At 40.5% G+C, this 20,687-nt stretch overlaps 1 protein-coding gene across 1 annotated transcript; it reads right to left on the reverse strand.

Annotated features, from left to right (window-relative positions):
- Window positions 1-4,562: 4,562 nt before the first annotated feature.
- LOC133890234 (uncharacterized) lies at window positions 4,563-5,697 on the reverse strand. The gene is made up of 2 exons (XM_062330676.1): window positions 5,342-5,697; window positions 4,563-4,629 (listed from the first exon to the last, which is right to left on the reverse strand). The coding sequence occupies exons 1-2, from the start codon at window positions 5,695-5,697 to the stop codon at window positions 4,563-4,565; spliced, it is 423 nt and encodes a 140-aa protein (XP_062186660.1).
- Window positions 5,698-20,687: the final 14,990 nt, after the last annotated feature.

A 20,687-nucleotide genomic window follows, 5' to 3' on the forward strand; every position in this document is an offset into this window, starting at 1 on the left:
TATAGTGACTATCCTTAAAGTGCGTACCCAATGTTAAATTTGGAACAAAGGTCTACACCTTTTCAGGTGATTATCTTAATTCATATCTCATATTGGCCATACACAAGATAGTACCTAAGTACTACTGTGGGATCTACACTATGTTTAGCACACAGTGACTATCCTTAACGTGCGTACCCAATTTGAATATGAATTAAATAAAGATCTACACCATTTTGGTGATTAACTTTAAAGTGTTAACACAAGATTTGCATAACACAAGGTAATAGAAACATATGCATCTACTGACAAATATCAGATTATGCCTCCTACTACTGTGAGATATACACCACATCCGGTGATTATCTTCAACGTGTTAACTACATAATTTGAGGTCTACACTATGTAATTCAAGTCTCAACTTGACTTTACAAATTTTGTATTATTATTACAACATTACCATAACGATTTTTAATTTACCTACTATAAATTAATTAAATCTATGGTCAAAATCCATGTACGATACAAAGACCGGCAAAGAGTTCGATGAACTCACACTCGACGGTCATAATTATCCAACATGGACAATGGAAGTCAAGATTAGTCTTGTGTCCCACGGAATAATAGCGGCACTACTACCTCCCCAAGAGGGAGAACCATCGTTACAAGATCATGTTATATATGGTGCATTATACATAAGGCATCATATCCATCTGGATCTCAAGTCTGAGTATCTGATGGAAGAAAATTCGAGCACTTTGAGGCTAGCTCTCAAAACAAGATATGAACAACAGTAGGCAGTCATTCTGCCTGATGCAAATCATGATTTGACACATCTCCGACTCTAGGATTTTAAGTCCGTTGGAAATCATAAACATGATGTTCATAAAATCTGCTCAAAATTACGTTTTTGCGAAAAAGAACCTTTAAATGTGAAAAAGCTAGATAAAACTTTATCTACTATGCTTCCCGCTGATAGGATCTTACAGCAACAATACCGTGCAAGAATACCAAGTTTATTCTGACTTAATCCATGTATTACTTCAGGCTGAAAAACATGATGACTTCCTTCTAAGGAATCATCATTAGCGTCCAATTTACACTACTCATTTACCTGAAGTACATACTAATGTCCAGAATAACAACAAGTTCGATGGCTCTCTTAGGCGTCATCCAAAGAACTTCAATGGTAAACGCAAATGCAACAAGAAGCACAAGCCCTATGCACCAGATCAGGGTCACAATATTTCCAAAACTTGACAAATCTAATGTTTGTCGTAAGTGTGGATGCTACAATCTATGGAACATATCCGACCTGCTCAAGGAGAAAGATTTGAAGCACACTTCAATCTTCAAAATTACTCCACTAAGGAGGCTAGTTGTTCACAACAAGTTCTACAAGAATCAAGTAACAACCAAACTCTTCTGCAACCAGATGATCCCACGAGCATGAAAAACATGTTTGTCGAATTTGCTTCGCAAAACATGTTTGTAGACCCTATCTAGTCTCCCAATTCCTTAGATACCATGTTCTATACGTCCCATTAAATGTTGTAATACAATATTGTATCAGCACTATGATACTACAATAAAGTATGTATGTATTCTATATATCTGAAAAGAATTTCATATCAAATTCTTCAATTCTATATATAGAATTCTACGGGAGTCAATCCAATGGAGGAAATGTATATTGTGGATAGTTACACCACAAATTCTATACTTAGGGAAATTAAAATATTTCCAAACTCTTACTAAGAGATAAGGAAATATTTTGACAATCGCTGGATGCGATGTAGTGATTGTTGTCTCTAGTCATGCCATAATTACTCTTCCTATGGGTACACAAGTCATAATCGTTGATGCTCTATAGTATCTCGATTCAACCCGTACCTTATAAGTTATAGAGATATCCGCCATAATGGTTTCCATATCAAACCCATGAGAAATTTCTCCTCTTAATCAATGGATATGGCAAGCTTCCCTATATACCATCTGGATTGTAGTATACATATATTAAATCCCGTACCACATATTGCGCACAAAATAATTTTTCTATCTTGATTACATCAAGACTTGGCATGATTGCCTTGGTCACTCTACCTTAGAGATGACGAGAAAAATTATTAACAATTCTATTGGTCACAATATTCCCAAAATCTTCAGATTTATGTGTACCGCATGTGTCACAGGGAATTTAATTTTAAGGCCCTCTTACCTTAAAGTTCATAATGTGCCACCCAATTTCTTGAACGCATTCAAGAACATACATGTGGCTCTATTTCAGTAATTTTATAGACCATCTAGGTATTATACAATGCTGATTGATGCATCTACAAAATAGTCTCATATGTGTCATTTATACATAAGGCACCACACTTATGCCAAACTCAATGCTCAAATTATCAAAACTAGAGCAAATAATCCTGGACGCAGGATCAAATCCATTCACATGGATAATGCCGTTTCTTAACGTGCATTCAATTATTGTTTAGTTTTGGGCACTACTGCATTAAGTACCATATGTGCACATTCAAAATGGTCTAGCTGAATCTCTCATCAAGAGAATCAAATCATTTGCCTGACTGACCAAAGAATTGTAATTGGTCAACATCTTGTTGGTGACATGCGGCTTTACACACCGCATCATTATACCAAATTCATCCAACTGCAATCATATGGCTCCCTCTGTTGCAGTTAATACGTGGGAATTTGGCCTCAGCCAAGTATTTCTCATCTGCGAATTTGTTATGTTCTGCATGTACCAATCACCACCATACAGCATACATCAAAGGGCATTGGGGATCTATATGAGGTATAATTATCCGTCAATCATATAATACCTCAAGTCCCTCACAGAGGACATATTCATTGCATGTATGCTCATAACATTTTGAGGATAATTCCAGGCATTATGGGGAGATTAATACCACAAAGAATGCCAGGAATCATAAGAGAATGTCACACATGTTCACATTCAATCCTCATATCCACGTATCTGAGATCTGAATCATTATTCAGACCATCTTGTATTTGCAACATATTGCAAATCATCTGCAAGATGTGTTTACTCGTCATAAAGGTGTCATCAAATCCTACATTCCTGCTAAAAATGTGCCGGAAAGAGTGGAGGTACCAAACAAAACCACTCAACTCCCAAATCAAAATAAGAGGGGGATAAGTACGGTCACAAAGGATAAAGCTTCTTGCAAGCTACCGCGGAAACAGAGGAATCCCTCCTCTACGATAGTAAATGCAAATCAACAACATCAAGTTGATAGACACCTTATGGATATTCACTATCCAAACGCCTATGGATGTTCAGCATCCAAATACCCAGCACAAATGTGTACACAAATTCAGGCGCTGGGTCATGGGAACACCCTAACTCCATTGTTTTGGGAAATACACAGAGTTAAATGAGATAATATTTCCACAAACTATATTGATTCCATAGAATCAATCAATACCAAAGACTACAAATTATCAACAAATAATTTCTCCTCAAAAATTGCAAAAGATTTTCAATTGGATCCAGTCCAAAGTCTATGGCCATGGCAGGGTGCCTCAAGCACTTGGACTGGACCAAATAGAAGGAAGCAATTGAGGTAGAATTGCACTCGCTCACAAAAGAGAGGTATTCACAAAAGTAATATCTACACCTCTAATGTCTTCCCTATGGAAGCAAAATAGATTTTTAATCCATAAGGTGGTGAAATAGCGAGGCTTGTAGCAAAAAGGGCTCACACAGAGATCCGACATCAATTACGATGCCACATACCCCAAGGTATGTGTGAAAATTATGTTCTCATATTCAATATCATTGGCAGATCAAATGAATTGGATAGATTTAGACATATAAGTCCATAATGGACTTCACATTCTGAATCTAAATACAAATCGCAATATATATTGTGTACAGCTCAAAGTCACTCCATGACTTCAAGCAGTTAAGTTGATTGTGGTACAACTTACTACATGAGTTCCTTTCACAGAAAGGTTACTCCAAATACAATGATTGCATGTGTGTGTTCATAATAAAGTCTCAATTGGTTTTTGTTTCATCTTCAAACCACACACGACAAAATATGTAATCATCTTAAAGACGGAATTTGAGATGAATGATTTGTGTAAAACCAAATTTTGCTTAAGTCTACAACTTGAGCATATTCCTTTAGGAATATTTATCCATCAGTCACCAATATCCAAATGATATTACATAATCATATCTATCAAAATACTTATGGTCATTCAATCCCTAAATATGAATCAAGATCCATTCATATATTGGATTGACAATGAAAAGATATTGAACCTAAAGTTCTATATTTTAGTGCCATCAAAGCGCTCATGTATCTTGCAAATCGCAATAGGCCTGATATTGCATTTGCAGATAACTTGCTAGCTTAAATAGCGTAGCTCTAACAACACCATTAGGCGGGAGTCAAAGAAGATATCAATATATATCTTTATGGTATCAAAGATCTAAGTTTTTCTATCAGAAAATCAAGTTATGACTATAGTGGGATATTCTGACACTGGCTATATAACTGATCCTCATAACACCAGATCACAGACATATATCATGGTGATATAGCTATCTCACAGGAGTCATCAAACAGATTCCAGTGGCTACTTCCACCTATCATTCTGAAACGTCACATACATTTGTATGTCTTCGCAGAATGATTAACCACATAAAAAAGTCATGTGGTATTGGTTCTATTGAATCACCAACCATTATCTATGAAGATAATGCCGCATGTATTTCTCAAATGCAAACAGGTTACATAAAGAGCAATAGAACCAAACATATTGCTTCTAAATTGTTCTATCCTCATAATGGGGAGATATAAATCTTGCAAACTAAATCATGTGATAATCTCGTTGATTTATTCTTTAAGTCCTTACTAACTTCCACATTCCAAAATGTATTCACAGAATTGGTATGCGCAACTTCAAGATTTGCAAGGTTCAGGGGGAGTTAATCCTTGAATGATAACCTGTTCATAATTATATTGCACTATTTTCCTTTATGAGTTTTTCCTATACGGTTTCTCATATAAGGTTTTAGGGTGTCCAAGATGTGTGCAATCAATCATTAAGCCCCTCATTCGCCAACTAACCTTTTCGATATCCTTTTGTAAATAATTTGCAACATAAGCAAAATACTCTATCTAAGTCTATTACCGAGATGTGTCCAATCATTAAACCCCTCATTTGCCAACTAACCTTTTCGATATCCTTTTGTAAATAATTTGCAACATAAGCAAAATACTCTATTGAGTTCTTTGGAATACACAAGCCAATCTTTATTGCACTCCTTTCCGATAGAATTCTTGTATAGAATAGTGCAGAAAACCTTCTAGAAAATCTATCTTTAGGACATTTCTGAATTGATAAGTCTCTTTTAGGACCCTTTTTTGCTAAAATGTCAACTTGTTTAGGATCAAGGGCATCCCAATATCTTGGATCAAATATACCAGGCTGAAAAGAAGTACCAACATTTGCAGCAGGTGAACTAGTGTCGTCGATGTTATCACCATTATTAACAACTTGAACATTTGTGCTGCCAACAAGAACTTCCTCAACAATGTTTTCTATCTCTGTCTCACCATCATTAGGATCATTGGCAACATTAATATCAAGTGCAGGGTCCTGATCAAGTATTTGATTATCAAAAGGAACTTGTAATTCTTTTATAATAAACCTATCCATGGCTCCTTTCTGAGATTGAGTTAGATCCTCTATTCTTTGTTTCTTTTTACGTTTTTGATGACCAAAATCATATTTTCTAACCTGATTTGCAGAAAACATAGCTTACAAGGTAGAACAATAGATTAACTGATGCACATGTATCTGATGCAACTGTTTTTCTTTTTAAATATCTTTCCTTGACCTTACCTGCAAAATGATTGAGAATCTGACTAAGCGTTCATGCATGAAACGTCCTAGCAATCACCATTATCACTTGTAATCACCATTATAATTGAGATTCAGAGATAGATTGATATGATTTTAACATAGCAAATACCAGGACTTTTGGATAGGAAGACAAGTGGATGAACTAGAAATTTAGAACTGATATATACAATTTACAAAACCCTAAAACTATGCATCTAAAATATGCTTACCTTGTAAAAGCTTGACATCAATTTGGGGATTGGGCTGTTGCGTGGTGATGCTTGCTAGCTGCTGCAATGGAATTGACCAACCAACGAGGCAGCAAGGCGAGCGGTAGCCTGCAATTGCCGAGAAGACGAACAATCAAACCTCTCGGCCGCAGCGACGCTTCTCTTTTTTTTTTTTGTTGGACTGCGATAGTGCTTTATTTTCTTTATTAGGCCTTATCTAACAATGCTTGCATGGTTGGGCCAATCGGCTAGCAATATGCTATTTAGGCCCAAGGAACAAGGAGAGGAGTGGACAAGCTGTTGCTTCCTGAACCTTCAAGAGAATAAGCCCAAGGGAGAATATACCTAGGGTACTCGGCACGGCTTGGGGCCCCCAGGGATTTGAAGGTCCTGTGCGACCGCACAGGCCGCACATGCCTATGGATGGCCATGGACTTACAAACTTGCAAGAGATGCAAACCAAAATTCGGGGTTCCTCCACCCGTGCACCTAAAAGGAAACACGACCAGAGAGGAGAATCAATTAGACTTCACCATACATGCAACTCCATGAGAAGCTCCTAAATCCACACAGCAAACACAAGCTTCAACAGCTCAGCACATAAAGGATAAAGAGGAGACCTCCCTCTAGGGTCTTCTGGAGGTTCTCACAAAGCACACTCAAACTTAGTCTAGGGTTACAAGGGAAGCCCCTTGGCTTTATAGGCATGCAGACCAGCTAGAACTCACTCTAAATGGGCGTAGACAACTCAGACTAAACTGACACATTATTTTGACTACTGTGACTTACATAGGATGAATTTGGGAACAGTGCTAGATCCGTCAGGAAGGTCTTTGAATATATTTTCCAACAAATATTCATATAGCCCAAGCGAACTCCATATGAGGGAGTTCTGCTACTTTTACTCTGGGCATGTCTACTACTTTGACCGAACTTGAGATAACTTGAAGCCATCTTTTCTTCAAGAGTAAATTTCACAAAACTACAACTACTTGTATCATTGTAACACATAACTACAATTTTTGAAGTATATTTCATAAAACTACAACTACTTCGACCCTTATTAATAAGAAACTACAACTTTTTGGCACATATGTGGTTGACAGGTGGGACCAGACCATGTGGCATATGTGTGGTTGATGGGTGGAATCAGACCAAAAAGTTGTAGTTTCTTGTTACCAAGTGTTGAAGTAGTTGTTATTTTGTGAAATATACTTTAAAAGTTGTAGTTATGTGTTACAATGGTACAAATAGTTATAGTTTTTGTGAAATTTACTCTTTCTTCAATATATGGGCTTGGGTCAACTTGCATCCATGAAGGAAATAAAAAGGTCTTGAACAGTCCATTGGTTTCATATTTGAGTCCACCACCATGAAGCTTGATCTACTTGGCTCTTCTCTTGCGAGATATGAACTTGATAGTTCTTCCCCTCGAGCAGATGAGAACCCACGATCTTGCAAGGCATAGCAACAGCAACCTAGAACTCCTCCATCTTCTCACTCACAAAAGAGGTATTGAGGTATTGCACTTTTTTTAATATGTGAACTATTCAACTCATTGCAAACCTGTCACTTGAAATATTGGAAGTAGCATTTCATGTAATCAATATCATCTGAATATATGTCTCTTCTTTTTTCTTCTCTTTCTTGCACGAATTAATTCCCTTGAAGATCTTTTACCATTGTTGAGCAACACCAGTAGCTAGATGTCCCTCTCCCTCCTTCGTATCTTTCTTTAGAAAGTTAGAGAAACTACCAAAATGAATAGGGACAATTTTCATATCACCACCATCTGAAATATTTGAATAATTGCACTTCTCTTCAATAGGCCTAGTATAATTAATTGGACGAGCCGTGAGATTATCATCCTCCCATTCTTTAAACAAAGGCATCCTCAGCTTTGCCATATTTTTAGGAGTTTCCTTCTTGAGTAGATCAGCGTCTTAAATTATAGTCTTGCATTGCATACCAGTATTTTTCTCATCCTCCTTCACATCAACAACAAATTAAAGGAACCAAACTGTGAAGACGATGCTTCAAAATATTACTAGGCGCAATAATATAACACTACGTGAAAAAGTGACTATGGGTGACGGGTGAAAACTCTCATGGGTGACGGATCTTATACTCGTCACCCCAAACATGTAACTAATAAATTGTCATGGATGACGGGTAACCGTTACCAATGAATATCATAGGTGACAGGTCATCTCTTTAACCTATCACCTATAACCGAACATATGTGACAAGTTGTACTAGTGAACTATCACTTGTGACTGATGAACGTATTTTGCGTTTTTAGACACAAAAAAGTCAAAAAAAATATTTTTTTACCCAAGAGCCACCCTAATACAGGGCCCATCACATATGCACAATCCACATCATTTTCAAATATTTTCGGTCTTTACATTTCATGAGACCCAAACCCGAGCCCAGGGCCCTGTGCGCGACTCCCTTACCACCTCAGGTATCACGTGCTTATGATAGAAACCAGATATGTTATCCTTTTAACCTTCGTTGTCGAAGGTCTTATGTGACAGACCATAACTATGACCCATCAATTGTACAATAATTCCTATTCTAGTGCTGCTGAGGTGAGAAAAAATAAGAGAAAAATAAAAGAAAAATAAACTTTTAGCATCATATACATAGATATATATTCCCAGGGTTGTATTATATATATATACACCTCTGATGAATAGAGAAAAATAACATAAAATACAAATATATATGAGTATATATTTTTACTTATATACATACATACATACATATATATATACACACACACACACATATGGCATAAACCTAACTATATGAATACCTAGGGGTATATATACGCAATACATGAAATGATAGCTCTATGTATTGGTCAAGTCATTGGTGATAGATCATAACTTGACCCACCACTAATGACTGGCTAGGGTGACCTGTTACTGATGAGTTAGTTATTGGTAATAGGTCAAGTTGTGGCCTGTCGCAAATGACTGGCAAGAATGACCCGTCACTTATGAATCGTAATAGGTGATGGGTTACAACTACGACCCGTCATATATGACTGACCTAAGATGATTCATCACTTATGATAATTTATAAATGACGGCTCACAACTATAACCTATCACTTTTATCATTGGTGATGAGGTCATGTCACTCATTTAGTGTCTCATTTATCTGTTTTTCATATAGTGTAAGGAGCCCAGGCTCATCATTGCCTCATCAAAAATAGCAAAATGAAAAGGGCTTACAACTCTAATCACGAATTTAGGAGCATCCGATTGATATCTAACGCTATAATTACTTCAGGCAGCCATATGATATTTAGATGTCAGAATATAGTCTGAAGTCCAAGGGGAAAATTAGATATGATAGATTTGTAGGAAATCTGAAATAAAAATGCTATTAGAAAAATGAGCTATTGGAATGTATGGAAGATGAAGCTGCATGAATCATCATTCGACCTGATCTCCTCGTAAGCTTCAATTAATTGCCTGCCTATTGCGATTGTAAACGACCCCATTTTTATGTTACAGTGCTTCCAAAAATCAACCAATCAACACTACCCATCAGATGGTGCTGATTCGGTAAAAGATCACCTCGACTACAGATGAGTATCATGTACTCTTATCAGATGTCTCAGTTAAACTATCCATCGAACAATACAAACGAACTACTATATCTAGGTATCTTAGGGTTTCTCGCAATTCTCAAGATATATCTTTATCTACGGAAAGAGATTTCTAGATGAAAGAAAACCACTTGTAAAACCCAGGATACTCTCATAAATAAGAAAGTTTATCTCCAAGAATAGAGGAAAGACTCCAAAGGACATATGACACCCTATATATATACGTAGCCCGAGGCCCCTACAGAGGACAAGTCATCAGAGAGCAAGACAAGAAGTCAAGAAGTCCTTACAACCAGGACAAGCCGAGCAAAGAAATCGCTAACTAGCACTACTATAGAAATAGGCTTATGCCGGCCCATCACTGCCGGTTCGTATCAATGATCGGTACTAAAAGGACATTAAAAAATAACTGACAGTGAAACTTGATTATCACTGCCGGCTCTAACCATGAACTGGCAGTGATACTATCACTGTCAGTTCGAGGCTACAGCCGGTAGTGACAGTGGATGACAACTTATTTTAAAAAAATCATAAATTTTTTCATACGAAGTTGGATGAGAAACTTTATACCAAAATTGTAGCACTCGACGAGATCTACAACTTTGTAGTTGAATTTTTTTTCATTTGAAATCGTTTAGATATCCAATAATCGTTCAAAATTTTAGACAGAAGATGTCAAAAGGATTGCATATGCTAATGCTATCACTAGTACTTCTGTGGTGGGATGGTAAGGACCTATTGCGAGAGCTGAGAGATTCTGGATTCGAGTGACGTGAACCATGCAAAAAAATTGCATGATTTGTGACTTACGATGGCACGGGCATGGGGGTTTCCTGAGTGCAAAAAAAATATATTTTTTAATTTTTTCAGCCATAAAAACATCGATTCGATGCCCGACTATCACTGCCGGCCGAAGCCTTCAACCAACAGTGATAGTCGACTATCACTGCCGGCCGAAGCCTTCAGCCGACAGTGATAACACCTTCACTGCCGGTCCCCTGAGCCGGTAGTGATAGTCCGGGACTATCATTGCTCATTGTCCATTGCTGGCTCCAAAATCAGTAGTGAAGGGTGTTTTGAAGCCGACAGTGAAATAGGGTTTTGTAGTAGTATAGGTTTAGATCCATCTAGGCTAGACGCATACCCCTTATAACATGCTCTATTCAATACCAAACAAACATCATGTAGGGTTATTATTCTAAGGGAGGCCCGGGCCTATATAAAAACCCATATGTGTTTTCTTGTGATTCGTCTACTCAAAGCATCCCCAATCTACTCTACGAATTCGTAAGATCAGTGGTTCACCAATCATCGATAGCTGACGCCGTCCATAGGGATCATGACAATAGGCATTGAAGATCTTGCATAGAACATGTCATCGACTACACCAGCACTAAAAATGGCTGTTTCAGATGAGGGATTCTACGACAACTATAACCCTCCTACTCACGAGCCAGTGATCGATCAAGTGGACTTCGGCGAGGAACTCTCCGGTGAAGACTCCAGCGATGTGGTAAGTCGATTTATATATCAGTGCGCTAGGGATTATGACATCGAGTTTGAACCACTCGGCTGCTAGGACAACGATGAATGCCCTATTCACCACAAGCTGGGACTCTCCCCCATAGCCTATGACAACATGGATTGTCAAGACACCAACCCAAAGCAATTTGATGAAAAATCCATTATGGATCTAAACACTTCCTCTAGTGGAGGTTACCCCTAAGAAGTATTCATTATTGGAGATAGGGGTGAAAGTCTGGGTAACCATGATGAGGATCCAACAAACATACATGGCCCTCCGGCTCAATGTACCGGTGATGGTCAACGCCAGATGAGTACATCTCCCCTAAACCTTATTGGAACATTGGTTATGCCGTCTCCCAACCATCATTAGGGAGCTGAAAGTTTTAGATCCATGATCACTAAGTGAATCATTCTCCTGCAAGAGGTCCTCATGTGTCCACAGACTAGAGATCTGGCAACTCCAGCTGTTAAGGATTGGATGAACTCGACGATTGACTTAACGAAAGAGGTAATCTTTCAGGCCAAGAATTCTCACCTAGCCCTAGCTAGAAATAGTGCTACTCAGGTTACGTCATCCCCTATCATGAGATGCATCGGACTCGGAGAGACGTAACCCCTGGAACAAGGGTTCCTAGGATGACAACCGGCTAAAGAACCATCACCAATCGTCGCTATCAAAGATCATCCGATTAATGATTTACGTGAAGTAATCAACGGCTGGCGGAGACGACCAAGAGCCTCCTAGGGGCTTCATCTTCGACAATACGATCGGGAGACATCCTGACACCGATCCAATTAGAACCAATCCCCAACTCCCTGGGTAGAACACCTGGGGCTGCTAGAACTAAGGGCCTCATCAACAGATGATTGGCCTTCTCTCCAGATCTACGGAGCGTAAGTTTGCCAGAAGGGTTCCATCCCGAGCTGATCAAGAAATACAATAAAAGTACAAATCCCATAGAATTTCTCTAGATCTATACCATGGTCATCCAAACGGTTGGTGGGGACGAAAAGGTATTGGCCAATTACCTCCTATCGCCCTTGAAGGGACAGCCAGAACGTTGTTGACCAACTTACCGTCAAGCACTATCTACTCATGGGAGCATCTTTGCGATATATTTTGAGCTAACTTCTAGGGTATGTACATTGGCCCTGGCAAGAAAAACAACCTCTACCCAGATGGGGAATGAAACCTTGTATGAGTTAAGGCGCCGCTTCAATAACATCCATAACAATAGCCCCAAGGTCAGTGACTACAACGTCATACAAGCATTTAACCAGGGGGTCAAGAGGTGGAGGTGCGTCGAGGATATCGCCATCTAGGAGCCTGAGATGATCAACAAGCTCATGAAAATCATTGATGAGTCTACCAAGGCTGAAGACGCACTCCTCTTTGTCAAGGAAAAGACTCAGCACATCAAGCGTCCTTAACCCAGGCTCGAAGGCGACAAGGCCAAGATCAAGCATAAGAAGAATGTTAAGGAGGTAAGGATAAAAATAAATAACTCCAAGGAAGAAAAATTTGCATCTCGACAAGGGTCCTGGTTCCTCCCGAGGCAAGAACTTCACGCCAAGCTTCGGTGAACATGATGGTAAGCCTTGGTGTGACCTCCACCAGAACGACAATCATAGCCTCCACAAGTGCCACCTCTGGAGGAAGATGATCAAGGTGAAGGTAAAAAAAGTAGCCAAAGGAAAGAAGACCCAGGTCATAGCCCAGAGCAGGGATTCTAGCTCCGCTGTAGTGAGGATGACACAGATCAGATATCTTTTCAGCCAGAAGAGAGGATGATCGACCACATGTTCCGTGGATCTCCTTCATACGAGTCCAAAAGACAATAAAAGATAGCAAGAAGTATTAGCTACCATTCCCAAGGGGCAAAAGATTGTTAAGTGCTCAAATGTTAATATTCCTTCAACCAAGGTGATTACCCCGAGAACTTCGTATGTCCAGGCTGCTTCCCGATAGTGGTTGAGCCTACATCAACAACTGTAGAGTCACCTGAGTCCTTATCGATGAAGGGAGTTCCTTGAACATCCTCTTCTCCAACGCACTCGGAAGGATGCAGATCTCCCGATCTGCAATAAAGTCGGTTACTCAAGCCTTTCATGATATAATACCCGGATCTTTGGCCATCCCCATAGGCCAGATATCGCTCCCTGTAACTTTAGGAAGCATGACAATTTCTGGACAAAGAGGGTCTTGTTCGATGTGGTTGACTTTGGGACGGCATACAACGACATCCTGGGTTGACCAATCTTGGCCAAGTTCATGGCTGTCATGCATTATACTTATCAATATGTGGAAATCCCAGGATCTAAGGGAGTCATTATTGTTCGAGATTGCCCAAAAGTAGGCCTACGTTGTGATAAATGAAGTCTAGATATGGCTACATAGCACCAACCCGACAAGGAGACGAAGAACTCAAGGCCTAAGGTAGCTGTAAAATCTCATGGCGAAGTCAAAACAGTTCCCCTCGACCTAATAGAGCCTTCCAAAACTGTCCGAATTGACTTCAATTTGGATCCCAAATAGGAACTCACGCTCATCACCTTCCTCCGGGCAAATGCTGATGTGTTCGCTTGGCAACTGTCTGACATGCCTGGGATCCTCAGGGAGGTGATTGAGCACAAAGTAGCTATCTGGCCCGACGCAAAGCCAGTCAAGCAGAAACTCTGGTGTTTCACGTCTGACTAGAAAGAAGTTATCAAAAAGGAAATCGAAAGGCTCGCCAAGGTGGGCTTTATCTAGAACGTGGATCACCCCGAGTGGCTCGCTAACCCTATCATGGTCAAAAAGTCAAACGACAAACAACGAATGTGTGTTGACTTCACCGATCTCAACAAAGCCTACCCTAAGGATGCTTTTCCTCTACCAAGAATAGATCAGATAGTTGATTCCACTTCTAGCTGCGACTATCTAAGCCTTCTCGACGCCTACTCTGGTTATCACCAGATTAGTATGCATCCAGAAGACGAGGAGAAAGCCTCCTTCATTAGAGTCTATTTCTATGTTAAGATGCCTTTCGGATTGAAGAATGTCGGCACCATATACCAACAAGGAATGTAGATAACACTCTATGACCAGATCGGCTAGAATGTCGAAGCCTACATCGATGATCTAGTCGTCAAAACCAAAACGAAAGAAGACCTCATCTCTGACCTACAAGAAATGTTCGATAGCCTACATAGGAATTGAGTCAAGCTAAACTTGGAGAAGTGCACATTTGGAGTGGATGCGAGAAAACTACACGGTTACCTAGTGTCCTACCAGGGGATCGAAGTCAATCCTGAGAAGATTAAAGCCATTGAAGAGATGCAACCTCTCAGGTCAGTGCAAGATGTTCAAAGACTAATCGTGTGCATGGTGCCCCTTAGCCATTTTATTTCCTGACTTGGAGATCGAGGACTTGCCTTCTTCAATATACTACGATAACATGACAACTTTGAGTGGTCAAAGACAGGGCCTTAAAAAATTCTAAAGAGGTATCTTTCTCCCCCACCCATGCTACAACCCTAATGAAGATCTACTCTTATACATTGTGGCCAGACCATGTGCTCTAAGTGGGGTATTGGTAGTAGAAAGAGAGGTGCAAGATAAATGAGACAAAAACCAGAAACCAGTGTACTATATCAGTGAAGTACTCCACGGTCCTAAAGAACGCTACCCGCAAGTGCAGAAACTATTGGATGATGTACTGATGACCTCTCGCAAGCTACGATATTACTTCCAAGCTCATAAGATCACCATACCATCAATATTCCCATTTGGTGAAATCCTGCAAAACAAGGATGAAATTCGATGGACCATTTGAACTCGGGAAATTCAATGTCCATTTTGTGCCTCAAACAACAATCAAGTCACAAGCACTCGACGACTTTGTGGCCGAATGGACGGAACTGGATCAACCCTAGGATAACCGTGATAACTTATCAGATGTGTGGACTCTATTTTTTGACGAATCGCTAATGCTTCAAGGCATGGGGCTAGGATAATACTAATCTCTTATATATCAGAAAGCTCGCAATATGCTTTGCAGATTGACTTCTAGGTCATGAATAACATACCCAAATATGAGGCTCTACTTCCTAGACTCTAAGTAGCTACTACTCTAGGCATCCGCCGCCTACTTGTGAAAGGAGATTCACAGTTGGTGGTAAAGCAAGTTAGTAAGGAGTATCAAACCTCGGATAAGACGATGACAAACTACCTCACGGAGGTGAGAAAGCTAGAAAATAAATTTGTCGGAGTCAAGGTTAAGTATATCCCAAGAAAGGATAACTACCTCGCCGATAGTTTTGTCTGTCTAGCATCCTCACGATCTCCAGGACAACCCGAGATTTTTATAGAGAAACTCTCAAAACCGATTGTGAAATCATCAAATGACACATGTGAAGGAGCAGTGGTCTACAAGATCTATAACCATCTCGGGGCTCGCTAGGGATCAATGCCCCAAAAGGAGTGGATGGACCCAATCTGCAAGTACCTTCAATATCAAGTTATGCCTGAGGACGATGCACTAACCGATCAAATTTCCCATTGATCCAAGATTTACACCTTGGTGGATGGCATCCTCTATCGAAGAGGCTCTCACGGTGTACTCATGAAATGCATCTCAGAAGAAGGGTAGAGAACTACTCGAGAAAATCCATAGAGGGGTGTGCGGAGCTTTCCGAACCCTGGTCGGGAAGACATTTAGACAAGGTTTCTACTGTCCTATGTCTCTCTATGACATGTGCGAGTTGGTAAAAAAGTGTACCAGCTATCAATTTCACAACAAGCGTGTACATCAACCTGCTCAAGTGCTACAAATGATCCCTTTGTCGTGACCATTCATGAATTGTTGACTGGATATTATAGGGCCCTTCCCGGTAGCGCCCGGGGACTTCAAGTTCCTATTCGTCGCAATTGACATCTTCACCAAGTGGATTGAAGCTGCGCGGTTGGTAAAATCAATTCGGCAACCGCCAAGAAATTCATCACGAAAAGCGTCATGACAAGGTTCGTCCAGCTCTTCGCTACCACGAACAGAATGTTGGTAAGAGATCTTTCAAACCAAGACACCTGGTCTATGACTCGTACAGAGCCAGAAAAATAGCAACAAGCTATCTCCAAAGTGGGAAGGTCCTTATAGAGTGGTTGAATCTAACCGACCACAGGGTCGTATATGTTAGCTATGAAGGACAGTCAAGTCCTTAAAAATTCTTGGAATATTGACCCGCTTTGTAAGTTCTTTGTGTAAGTATTTAGGATATATTTTGTAATATTAGTTACATATTATTAATATATGTCGTTTACTTATCTTGATGCAATGCCTTTAATAGTTGAGATAAGTCGCTAATAGAGAAATCTACGCTCACGCACACAATCGAAACTCAAGACTACCCAACCAAAATCCTTCCCCGATTACCCATCGGGGGCTTCATGTATACTGGGACTACAAAACCTGTCACGTGTGCCCTTTTTTAAACGAGAATCGAAGAAATATTTGTTAGGGACCAAAGAGAACATTATCGTGTCCACGAGTGCTTAAAAACTAAGATGTTTTCCACTGGAGTCTAACCTAAGGTTATCACGATGAACATCTCGATAATAGATCCCGAAAACTCCCGAAAGTTACTCAAAAAAAATAAGTGCCAAACACTTGTTTAAATTTTCCTTGCATACATGAAAGGATTCATAGTCATACACAGGCATTGTAGTAGAAATAGGAATTTTTTATTTAACAAGATTTTGAGCTCTTTTATAGATAAGCTAAGGGAAAGACAATTACAAAAAGTCCTAAATATCTACTTGGTGAAGAGGAAGGGGAGACTTCCCTCATCCTCTCCTAGCCGCCAACACCCATGGAGAGGATGAGATCATCGACGCTCTAGGTCCCAGTCGAACTCACTGGTGTCACAGCTGGAGTTCATCGACATGTCCAATGACACACGGTTTGGGAGAGGCATTGGCTCTCCCACCGGCATCATTGGTGTCACTGCTCTGGCTACTCCTTTCGGCTGTTCCCATTGGAATAACACGAGGACAGAGAGGATGAAGTGGCTAGCGTCTTGCCATCTTTGACGGAGACACCGCTGGACACCTCCTCTTCCTCCATCTCGGTCGCCACCTCTTCTTCCTCTATTTCTACTTCCAAGAGTGCCTAGTCCACTTTTTCTTGGACTGGGGACACCCCTAAGGATGTCGATGGTTTGCCATATTTGACAGAGACGCTACGAGTCGCCACCTTTCTCACACCCAAAAAACCTAACCTAGTCACCAAGCACGCACATGCATCATTACATCATACTTCATGCTTATGGTTTTGTGTTAAGAATTTCAAAAGCTTTTTGAAATGTTGCATCGATAAACAACTCGCATTTCCACCATATGAAGGCAGTTTAGATGGCACAAAACTATTTAGGAAGGGTAAAGAAAAGAATTGGAAGAAATGGGGAACAGAAAGTGGACTTTCAACATGTGGGCCTAGCCCATGGTCTGACTGGTGTTCCCCGCGATTAGACCGCCAGAACTCAGAAAGCTCACTTAAGACCCTCTTGACACTCACTCACTCTCTCTCCCTCACTCACTCCCTCACTCACTTCCTCCTCCACCAAAATCGAGAGAGAGAGAGAGAGAGCAACCACCACCACAATCGGAGATCGACACAGTAGGCTTCCCCAAGATTCCCGAAAGCTTCCCCGAACACCTCCATGTTGTCTTCCTCATTGGATATGCTTCTCCATGTCTTCTTTCACCTCAAGGTCAATCACCACCCCGGAGCTCGATCTTTGAATCGAAGCTTCCCTGGAGATAGCCAACACCCTAGAAAGCTTCCCCACACCAAGGTAAGACTTCCCCAAACATTTTCCTCGTCATCCCTGAGCTCAAATCAATCTCCATTAGCTTAGATCCGAGTTTCACCCTTAGACAGGGACATCATCCATGGGGTCCTCGAGTTTAGCCCCATGCATGTCGCCTAAATAACCCAAAATACACTCCCCTAGCCTTGTAGAGTGTTTTGGTACTACTCTTGGTCGAAGGTATTATCGGAGCCTTCGTTGGCGACCTTGTCTAGATGCGACCGGCCAGGCCCAGCTATTTGATCACCACCTGGGCCAGTCTGACCGACAAGACCTGACTTGGCCGGTTAGACTCAAGTCAGACTCCACAACCAAGACTCAGACTGCCACTAGGGCCAGTCTGACCACTAGGTCCATTGGTTTGACCGCAATTAGTTTGGTCTAACAGCTAGGTTTACTCAGTACTAATTTTCTTCTCTTTTTGACCACAACGGTCCGATCGCCTCCGTACCCTGGTCTGACCGCCAGCCACTCAGTACCCATTGAGCTTAGGTTACCTCATGTGATGTTTAAACCTTTGGTAGCCCAATCGATAAGCATTATTTTTTATAAATATTTTCATAACTATCACATTGCATATCTTTCAAGATCATGCATCATAAGGCATATCTCTTCACTCATTCTTTTATTTATTCAATGCGTATTCCTTCGAGTGGAGAGTAACATGTCGACGATTCAAAAAAATGAGACCAACATTGAACTGGAATTGTATGTGAACGAAGCACCAGAAAACCAAGCCAAGCATCTATCATATTGCACCATTACTTTACAATGGTCATGTGTCTTAACTTGTTACTATTGTATGGGTTAGTTGCATTACGTAAGTTTGAGTTGTGAAGGTTAAGTGGGTAGATTCTATATTGTTGCATTACCTTCCTTGTTGTAGCATCTAGGACCCTAGGTAAGTGGTAAGTGTTTCGGTGATTAATGATAACCGTATCATTGTGACTAACAATTTGTTTTGAAGGGTATAAAAAATTTAGTTCACAATGATATTTGGGTATGCTTGGTCCCTAAAGCAACTTTGCAGACGATCAAAGGATATGTTCATCAAGATTAAGGATCCTCTAGTCCTAAGTGTCACAAAATAGATGAAAGACACTTAGAGTAGTATATGTTGTTTTTCTTTAGTCCTTTGACCGTACTATAAAGAGGGGCTAAGAGTTGTAGCTTGACCTAGTAAGTCTAGACTTGGTTTGATGCACACTTATGAAATTCTAGCACTAGGTAGCTCATAAAATCTTACGGTTGAGATGTCAAGAAGTTAGAGTTCAAGAAAGTTTGAACTGGATGAGCTCAGAGAATTTTACCCTCATCGGATGGTCCTGTGATGCAAAAAATCTACTCATCGCAGCTTTGTTTGCTCATCTAGTCAGAAAATGTTAAGTTCACCATATGCTCTGATGTAGAAGTCTAAGAAATCACTAGATGGTTCTTTCGGTGACACGTGTGCAAAATTGTTAAAAGTGTTACACCGGATGGTCCGGTGCTAGTGCAGTAAGTTCACCAGACTATTCTTAGCAGAGGTGGAATTGCCCAGGAAACAGTGAAGCTTAACTCACCGGATTATTCGGTGATGCAATGATGAGTACACCAGACCATTTCTTATAGAGGCATTCCAAGGCAAAATGTTGAAGCTCAGTTCAACAGATGGTCTAGTGAAAATGATGTGTACACTGGACAAATTCCTGCAGAGAACAATTTCTTAAAGCAGAACAAACTTCATCCACTGGATGGTCCGGTGAAAGCTAGAATGGATCACCGGAATAATATTTCCAGAGAGGAGTGTTTTTGGTTGGGTTGAAGGTGTTCTACTCACCGGATTGACCAGTGATAGACACATATGCTCACCGAAGCTTTTCTACCTGAGAAGGTTGCGAATACAGAAAAAGTTAACGCATCGTATAGTCCGGTGATGGCAGTGAAATCATCATCGGAGCATATTTTACAGAGAGGTTTGCAATGTCAGTTTTTGCTGGGTTGCACTTACAGGATGGTCCGGTGTTGAGTATGTGTTCAGATGTTGTGATCGGACCTTTTATCAGTAGTAACGGCTAATGACAGCTGGCATAGAGGAAATGAAAGTTTGTACTCACCGGATTGTCCGGTGTAAGTAAGGAGATACTCACCGGATCATCCGGTGTTAACAGAAAAAGTGGGTGGTTAGGCAACGGATATAATTTAGATCTCTAGCATATTAATACCCCTTCACTTGGTTTCATTCCATACACTTGCGACCCATAGGAGTTATACACTGTGTGTGTCATCAAGAAGCAAGAGAGAGCACTTGAGTTGATTCCAAGTTCCTAATTGAAGATTAAGGACATCATTATTGCTTGGAGAGTAGCAAGTGTGCATCTAACTGTAGTCTAGGCTTGATGTTGCTCAAGTGAAGCTATTATCTTGTTACTCTTGGTGGTTGGCAACACCTAGCTGGTCTTGGTGATTGGAGGTTGTCGGTGACATGGGAACCAGGGATCTCCGAGTCCCGAGGCTAGGACAGCAGAATGCCATGTGGCGCCTTCCCTCGGGGACCATCTCCCCGAGGCCCGAGAAGAGACAGTTCCGGGAGGGGTG

The sequence above is a fragment of the Phragmites australis genome, chromosome 14 (assembly GCF_958298935.1).
Source record: "Phragmites australis chromosome 14, lpPhrAust1.1, whole genome shotgun sequence".
NCBI lineage: Eukaryota > Viridiplantae > Streptophyta > Magnoliopsida > Poales > Poaceae > Phragmites > Phragmites australis.

Excerpts from the sequence above, each read along its gene's own strand:
- LOC133890234 (XM_062330676.1), bottom strand. The coding sequence starts at position 5,697 with ATGGATAGGTTTATTATAAAAGAATTACAAGTTCCTTTTGATAATCAA. Across the intron at positions 4,630-5,341 it reads AAAGATAGATTTTCTAGAAG|AATGATAGGTGGAAGTAGCC; the intron begins GTTTTCTGCACT and ends GTGACGTTTCAG.